Below are 8,038 nucleotides of genomic sequence, written 5' to 3' on the forward strand. Positions count from 1 at the left end.
TGAGTAATCTGGGTTCAAGCCGGAAGGAGTCAATTCTTCTAGAGTGTCATCCTGGGTTTCCAGATGAATACCGAATTAGATTTCATAGGATCTGTTTGAAAACTTTTAGAGTTAGGTGGACTCTAAAACCCAAGACCAACTTTATCTGGAGCTCTGACTTTGCTGTAAGATCACACTAAGGTACACTTTAAGAGATACGCTTTTCCTTTGTGGCGGTTTTTCTTCATCTCCAGCTGCAAGATAAAGCTTATGGAAATATTTATTTCCATAAAATAAATATTAACATAAAAATTATCTAAAAACTTCAACTGAATATGGGAGTTAAAATAAACTGACGGTTTGCTGAATGTTACCTGTAATTAAGAATATCAGAACAGCCCAGCCTCCACTCCAGGGTTTCTGTGGTGAAGTCGTCTGTATTTCCTAGGTCAGAAAATCCAACAACAAAATCCTGTGTTTTTCCATCTTTCACCAGTGCTAGTGTGGGAATGACTTTGATACGCAGTCTCTCACAAAGGAAAGGTGCTTTTTCCACATTCAGTTTCAAAAATTTGGTCTCAAGATGTTTCTTGGACAATATCACCAAATGTCTGTCTAGTATTTTACACCTGTAAATAACAACACATAGAAAACCAAAAGCTAAAAATGACAATTTCTTTATCAAAGTAAATATTAAGGCACATCTAAGTTTTTACTTTTCCTGAATCTCATAATCTGCCAGTCAACCTATGTATCTATCAGATAACCTTATTTCCATTTCATAGGTTAGGTACCTCTTTTTCTACCTCGTATGATACTGTAGTCTAGAAGGTTGGATCTGCCTTAATGAGAACAAAGTATTCAACATATGGCTTAAGTGGCTCACAAAGCTGTCATGTTCATGGCCAAGAATAAAAAATAGTCATTTTCCTTATGCATGTTTCCTGGCATTTCATAGAAAGAGGCAAATCTGAACTTGACAGAGCTCAGAAGACACCTCCCAGAATTAGAAATGTACAGGTGGTGTTCTCTTTGGAAGTCACTGAGAAAGACTGAGTATGTCACCGAGAAGGAACCTTTCCAACCGTACAAATTCTGTTAGTGGAAGTCTATCAAGGTTAAGGGCTACAAATACATGGTCATTATGGTTCTAAAGAAGTGCAAAATACCAGCAGTATTTTTATTGAGCCACCTGAAAAGGAAAAGTGGTATTTTCTTTAAATTCTACTTTAAACTGGCCAACCCTTTAGTGTATCTGAGAGATAACTATGAAAACCTCTGTGAGCAGTTGTTCTTACCCAGAGGTGATTAGTACAATCAACTTTTAAAACATACAGAGGAATCAAAATTCTCTGGGACTTGGGCTGAGAAACATGCAAGTGATTTCCATGCTCAGTGAAGTTTGATAACTACTCTGCTTTCGATGATTAAGACACCAAAACCACAGCTGATTTTACCAGCAGGTTTTTGGGGTACTTCTTGGTAGTTTTTCCTGAGTTAACTTCAGGTCCACTGAGTTTCTTATAACCTTGATGCCTCATCATCTGAGTGATTCTTTTTATATATCACTCATGCAGTGAAGCAATGGAATTTTATTAATAATGAAAATTGTCAGAATAAGTGGTTTCTGAATGAAGCTCCAAAGAAGTGACAGATCATTTGGAGAAATACATTCTTGAGGATTTCTACATAAATCAACTCCACGGTTTTACTGGAATAATATAGAATCTATTTTAAATAAGTATGTCCCATTGGCCAATTCATCCATTTTTTAATTGAATTTTAAATCCAATTTAAACCCTTATGATTTAAATCATGAGGGAGTGAGCAGTCATGATGTAGTTAAAATAGCATTAAGCTGGGCTCAAATCTGCTTTCATCATTTAGCAACTGAGTGCCATCAGGCAGGTCACTTAATTTCTCCAAGTCTTGGTGTCCACACACAAAAATACATGGGGATTATAAAGTACTTACCTCAAAGGGAGATTGTGAATGTTCCAGGATCTTACACCGCCTGAAGTGTCTAGCATTACCACATGCTAAAACTGTGATATCTACCTGTCTATATCAATTCATTCAACCTTGACTTTATTTTCTTTCATTTGTATTCTGTTAGTTAATAAATCCCGGCCACTAATAACCATGTTTTTGGGTAAGGAGGCAAAGACAAGGGCCAGGCAGACTATGGAGATGAGAGAAGAGGGCAGGGCTGGGGCCACAGTGAACAATGGAGATTCTGGGTTGAAGTGTGAGTTTCCGCAGGAGCTACTCAGCATCAGCAAATTGCTTTCATACAATTCTAGGTCTGTTATCACATCATCTGATGTTGGCAACTATTCAAACTTTGGAGCTAGGGAAAAAAAACAGGCTTCAGCCATCTGGTTTAAGATATAACCTCTTCTGGGGCTATTTTTACTTTGAGGGATCAGCCTCCAAAGAGAGGTTGGCAGACCTGGGCTTGTCTAAGAGAAATCACTTTCTCCACCTTCCAGCCAAACCTGAAGTCCCAACTCTGCTTCTGGAGAAAGGCCTTGTCAAGCCACCGTCTCCCTGTGAACTGCCAGTTGAGAAGTGACTGAATTCAAACTTGGTGTTCAGGTGTTGGCCCCATTTCCAACACTGTGGCTGTATTGTAATAGTAGGGACAAAAGCAGAATTCTTGGAATTGATATTAAAAAAAAAAAAATTTAAGTGCTCATTGCTCAGATGTTTTTAAAGTTAGCTAGTGAAAATATCATTCAGAAAATAGCCACTTCTATGAAAATCCTGAAATCCAATAATTTATACTTTTTTATGTCACTGGTTTTTAAGTTAATCTTTGATGACTGCTTAGTTTTAATATACAGACTTCCAGTACAAAGGGACAACTTAGGAATTAGTTCCTTTCACATTTTTCTTAATTTCTCTATTAAGTCAGGGTATCTATTCAACAATCTCTTCATATTTAAAAACAGTCACTGAGGGGAAACAAAGTTACCTGAATGTGGAGTCTCTGTAGAAATGGCAAACCACTTTTTTACTCTCCTTGACTTCTTGAAAAAAGTCTCTCTCACTAGGGATTTCTCTGTATTCCCCATGTCCTTTTGAAAGCCATTCCTAATTTGAAGAAAGGAGAAATATCACACATTTGAAATCTCTTTCAATGTCACTTTATATCTTATATCCAAATCACTATATTATTTTGTAATTAAGTTGACTTTATCTTAGAACTGAATTCCTTTCGGTGATGTACTTTCCTATCTTTCTAGTGTCAATGCAGAAATAGTCTGTGCGCACGACCATCTCCACAGCATGGCTTGTAATTATCTGTCTTGGTAACTTGAAACACATGTTTTCTTAGAACTTTCAAAATAAAAATTTAGACTATAAAGATTGAGAATGTAAACATCTATTTAATTTCTTTGCACTTAAACTACTAAAATCAAAAGAATCTGATCCAAGTTACTACGAAGCTTTAAAAAAGAACAGCTGTGAGGTAAAGCAAACTGGTGCTTGGGGAGGGGTGGGTACTATGGCTCTGAAGCTGAGGAGCCCTGTGTACTTTGGATGACCACCTCAGAGACAGCGCTCTTCTAGCCTGGCCACCCACGGATAGTATCCAGTGAAGAAAAAGGTGTTTTCTCACGTGGTATCCAGAAAAAGGGACCCACAAGTCCAGCTAATCCAATTCTCCAAATCACTATCTCGACCTTTATCATCCATGTTGGACAGGTATTTCAGTTTCTTGTACCTTTCCCGTGGCAGGAAGCTGACTGCCTCAAGTGGAAACTTGTTTTCTTTCTCAAGATTTCTACTGTCATTTAATCTTTTTTTTCCCCTCTATTTCTTTGTCTTACTGGCTGTATTAGTTGCTGTTGTGTCTGACTCTTTGTGCCCCATGGACTGTATGTAGTCTGCCAGGCTCAACTGTCCATGGAATTTTACAGGCAAGAATACTCGAGTGGATTGCCATACCCTCCTCCAGGGTATCTTCCCAACCCAGGGATCGAGCCTGGGTCTCCTACATTGTAGGCAGATTCTTTACCATGTGAGCCATTAGAGAAGCCCTTCTCAAGACTAGGTTTTAATAAAAAGGAGGACTGCACTTGCAGACAGAAGGACTTGGATCACTGCTCCACCACTCATTAGGCTGGGATTCTCATAACCTTTCTGAGTCTCACATTCCTCATTTGTAATGTGGGGATTATAAAACAACTATCTCACTGAGCTACTGTGACAAGACAACGTGAAAATAACAGAGCGGCTGGCACATCACATGTGCCTGAAAGCATTAATACATGTATTCTCTAGTTCTCAGAAAAGTCTTCTCTCACCGACTGCAATATATCCTGAACTTTAGTCAGCCTGGACCTCAGATGAGAGAAGTTCTAATCTTTCAGGTCAGCCCTTCAAATATCACATGATTTCCCTGTTCCACAGTGAACATTTCTGCCTGCTTTTGACTGTCTCATATGAGGACTTCTAGACGTTCTCATCCTCTGAATGCACTAGAAGGGGGCAGGAGCCCAGACTGCATCACGAGTTTTGGTATCTGTTTCATGTTGGCTTATGCTGAGCTACTGGGGGCCCTGGTATTTTTACCTTATTTCTTTGGTAAAGCTTCCATAAAGAGTTTAAACTCCTTAATGACACGCTTGCTTTGAGCACAGACAAATCATGACAGGCTTTCTTATAACTCTGCCTGAAAGGGAACCTGCAGACCCCTACTTCTCCCAGTGTTCTTCCTCATTCATACTCTCAACTACACAAATTTGAGCTCAGAAAATTATCCTGGACCAGGTGTTTCTTGTACTTGACTGTGAATTAACACTGATCAGGCTAACTCGGACTGTGTCTTTAAAAACTATCTTTTCCCCCAGGGAGAATTTTTAATGGCATTAGGTACTTTTGAGGTCAAACAACCCTAAAGACTGAGAACTTTAGGCACATGTATATAGAAGTGGTTAGAAGCATACTGTGAGAGCAATTTCAGAAAGCAGGGCAGAGAGGTTACTTGTTTCTGCTGTTGAGCTTTCTTCAGAGCCTCGAGTCTCTTTTCTTTGAGGCGTTCTAATTCATCCTCATCCATCTGATCTAGTTTCTGAATTTCCGAATCCAAATGTTCTTCCACTAGTTTGGTAGTTTGAAGCAACTGATTCTCCAGGACTTTTGAAAACATGTCAACAGATGCGTTCGCTTCCATTCTTCTAAATGATACGGTTCAGCCTTGATGCTGGAGAGAAGGTTTACAAAGTTGGAGAAAAAAATAAGACAGCAAACTTTTAGTTCCCAAAATGCTAGCAAATATATAATTTGGAGTTCACAAAGTGTTCTGCTGGCAACCAACCATGTCATGTTAAGAATTTTTACTTAAATGTTTTAAAACTTAATTTTCAAAAGGTTATAGTCACTCGTGTGTGTTAAGTTGCTTCAGTTGTGTCTGACTTGTTGCGACCCTATGGACTGTAGCCCGCCAGGCTCCTCTGTCCATGGGATCCTCCAGGCAGGAATACACTGCAGTGGGTTGCCATGTCCTCCTCCAGGGGATCTTCCCCACCCAGGGATCAAACCCTTGTCTCTTATGTCTCCTGCACTGGCAGGTGGGTTCTTTACCACCGGGGAAGTCACACTAGTCAAAAATAATTCAGACCAAAGGTTAGAGTGCTTTTGACTCTGCTTACTATTCTAAAGCAAAGAGAAACCCTTAAGACTGTCGCCAGACCAGAAAGAAACAAGCAGTTGAAACTAACCCTAGCGTTGTATACTGACAGTATTCTTTACCAAAGGAAAAGGGAAGCAAAGCAGAAATGACTGCAGACATGATGAAGTTTAACTGTAGCAAGGTTTTACGCATATGTGTACACACCAAATTTTGCTTCAAGATAGAGCACATTTGAGCAAAAGACATTATTTTTCATCTCTGCCTAAATGATCTTAACTCTGAAGAGAGCTCATTACAACTTGTGTAAAGAACTCTGCCTGGTGTTCCCTAAGCTCTAGTTTCCAATTCTGTTCTCTTAGTAACTAATAAAGTCTATGAGCCCACAAAGATTGATACTAGTATTGATTTGGTGACACCCAGTGCTCGTAACTTTGATGTCAAACAACATAACACTCCAAATATAAAAAGCATATTGATCTATGTAAGATAGGAGTTTAAAAATAGACTCTAATTCAGATCTCAATGACATAGTCTATTTAACATTTTTATTTTATATTGGCATACAGTTGATTTACAATGTGTTAAGTTTTAGATATACAGCAGTGATTAATTTATACATACTCAATTACCTTTTCCAAATTCTTTACCCATTTAAGTGATTATAGATTACTGAATAGAGTTCTCTGTGCTATACAGTATGTCTTTGTTGGTTATCTATTTCAACCGAGTATTTTAAAAGAAATTATTTTCTACCAGCAACAATTACATGAATTTTATGTGTACTCCTGGGTTATTACCGCAGAAATTTATAATTTGTCAAAGCCGGAGACTGTTGATCTCAACTATGTTTTCAACTACTACTGAAGCACTTTTTAAAAATCTGAAATTTGTGAGCTCATTTGCCCAGCTTCTGACACACCGACTGGCCCACCAGACCCTCTATTAACTGTTGAACTGAATTGAAATAGTCTTCCTGCAAAATTCGCCTCTGATTCCATTTTTTTCCCCCACATGAAAAGCAGTCGAAAAGCATACTGGATTTTCTCTTTGTATTCCTGGAGCTAGCAGTGTTGGGAACACTGCAGGTGCGCAAAAAATATTTGTCAACGGTTGAAGTAGCATGTGTCTAGCTATTGTTCAAATTATGGTTATGTTTAAAGTATTTCTAGGTTTTAAAAACCAAAATGTAAGTTCCTCACATGCGATAAAATTTTAAAGGAGCTGTATTTCAAATACAGAAAATGAATTTCACACTCCCTACTTCTCAAGAAAAACTGGATCGGGGCAGATGAGACAGAGAAGTAGTATCTGTTAAACACGGACTTGCTGGTCAGACCTTTTTCTTTACAAGGGGCGTAGCGGTTGCTTGTCCCTGGAGTTTTACAGGCTGAGCTCAGAATTTAATTCTGGGATAACTGGGAGGAGAAGCGATTAACAAGAGCTGTTCTGGGCGGCAGGTTGTGCTGGGCATCGCCTTCAGAAAGGGGGAAAGGAGATGGTGCAGAGATAACTTCATTCTCCAAATCACAAGCTTCTGATTCTTTTTTCAGTTCAACTGAATGGTGGGCAGGGATGTGTCCTCAAGTTACCTAACCATTTCCGCGACTCCCCTGTGTGCACCCGCCAAAACAACCAGGGGGCCTCGCCGTTAACCGCACGCCAGCCGCTTCCCAAAAGTACCCTCGCTACTCCCCGCGCCCCCAGGGACAGACGAGGGCAGAAGCGAGGTGGCCCCAGCTTCAAAGCCTCCCCGGCGCATGCGCCAAAGCCTCCTCCGTGGCGGGGACTCCGGAGCCCGAGCCGCGCCCCTCCCCCGCCTAGGCAGGATGCGGAGCAGGCGGGCGTCCGTTAGCACCAGGATGCATGGCCAGCTTTTTCACGCCACTCTCTGCCTCACCTGAGCTCTCCGCGATACCTGAGATACGAAGAACCAGCTTCTCCAGAAGAGCAATCCTCTCTGGCTTCAGCCTCCAAGCAGCTGCGGGTAGCTGCGAAGCGACCGTCACTTCCGCCTCCTCATTGGCCGCGGATCTCACGCGATAGCAACTGCAACGTCCCAGGAAGTGGAGGTAGTGCGGGGGAGGGGGGAGGGAAGTGCGCGCGGCGAGCGCTTCTGCGCGTGCGCCCTTCTCCACCTTTCCTCTGCTCCAGCTCTCTGAACTCTGGCGTGGGAACCTTTCCCTCCGTCCGAGTAAACAGCCCAGAGGGCGGGGGAGCGAAGTACCCTGGAGATTGTAGTTTCTTAGTGCCCAGCCTGGAGTTGACGTTCTTAGGCTCTGACACATGTTACATCAGAAAGGAAATAGCAATGATTCTGCTCTGGAGTGGCACTCCAATTTTGTTTCCATTCGGTTTATTGAACAATTCCCCCCTTTAAAAAGCAAAGTATAACTTAGGTGTAAGTTTTTACATAGTTAA

The 8,038-nt window shown here is 40.9% G+C and overlaps 1 protein-coding gene across 2 annotated transcripts in view; it reads right to left on the reverse strand.

Moving 5' to 3' along the window:
* TXNDC9 (thioredoxin domain containing 9) overlaps positions 1 to 8,017 on the reverse strand; it is an 11,919-nt gene extending 3,902 nt beyond the window's left edge. The window contains exons 1-4 of one of the 2 annotated variants that reach the window (XM_010829633.1): positions 7,536 to 8,017; positions 4,973 to 5,191; positions 2,957 to 3,075; positions 354 to 608 (exon numbers count right to left, since the gene is read on the reverse strand). In XM_010829633.1, coding sequence (XP_010827935.1) covers positions 354 to 608; positions 2,957 to 3,075; positions 4,973 to 5,161 — 563 coding nt within the window. In that variant the 5' untranslated portion in view covers positions 5,162 to 5,191; positions 7,536 to 8,017. Of the gene's footprint in view, positions 1 to 353; positions 609 to 2,956; positions 3,076 to 4,972; positions 5,192 to 7,517 lie in introns of both variants that reach the window. The other variant, XM_010829632.1, reaches the window with a different exon arrangement.
* Between the last annotated feature and the right edge of the window lie 21 nt (positions 8,018 to 8,038).

The sequence above is a fragment of the Bison bison genome, unplaced genomic scaffold (genome assembly GCF_000754665.1).
Source record: "Bison bison bison isolate TAMUID 2011002044 unplaced genomic scaffold, Bison_UMD1.0 scf7180017864508, whole genome shotgun sequence".
In the NCBI taxonomy this organism is placed as follows: domain Eukaryota; kingdom Metazoa; phylum Chordata; class Mammalia; order Artiodactyla; family Bovidae; genus Bison; species Bison bison.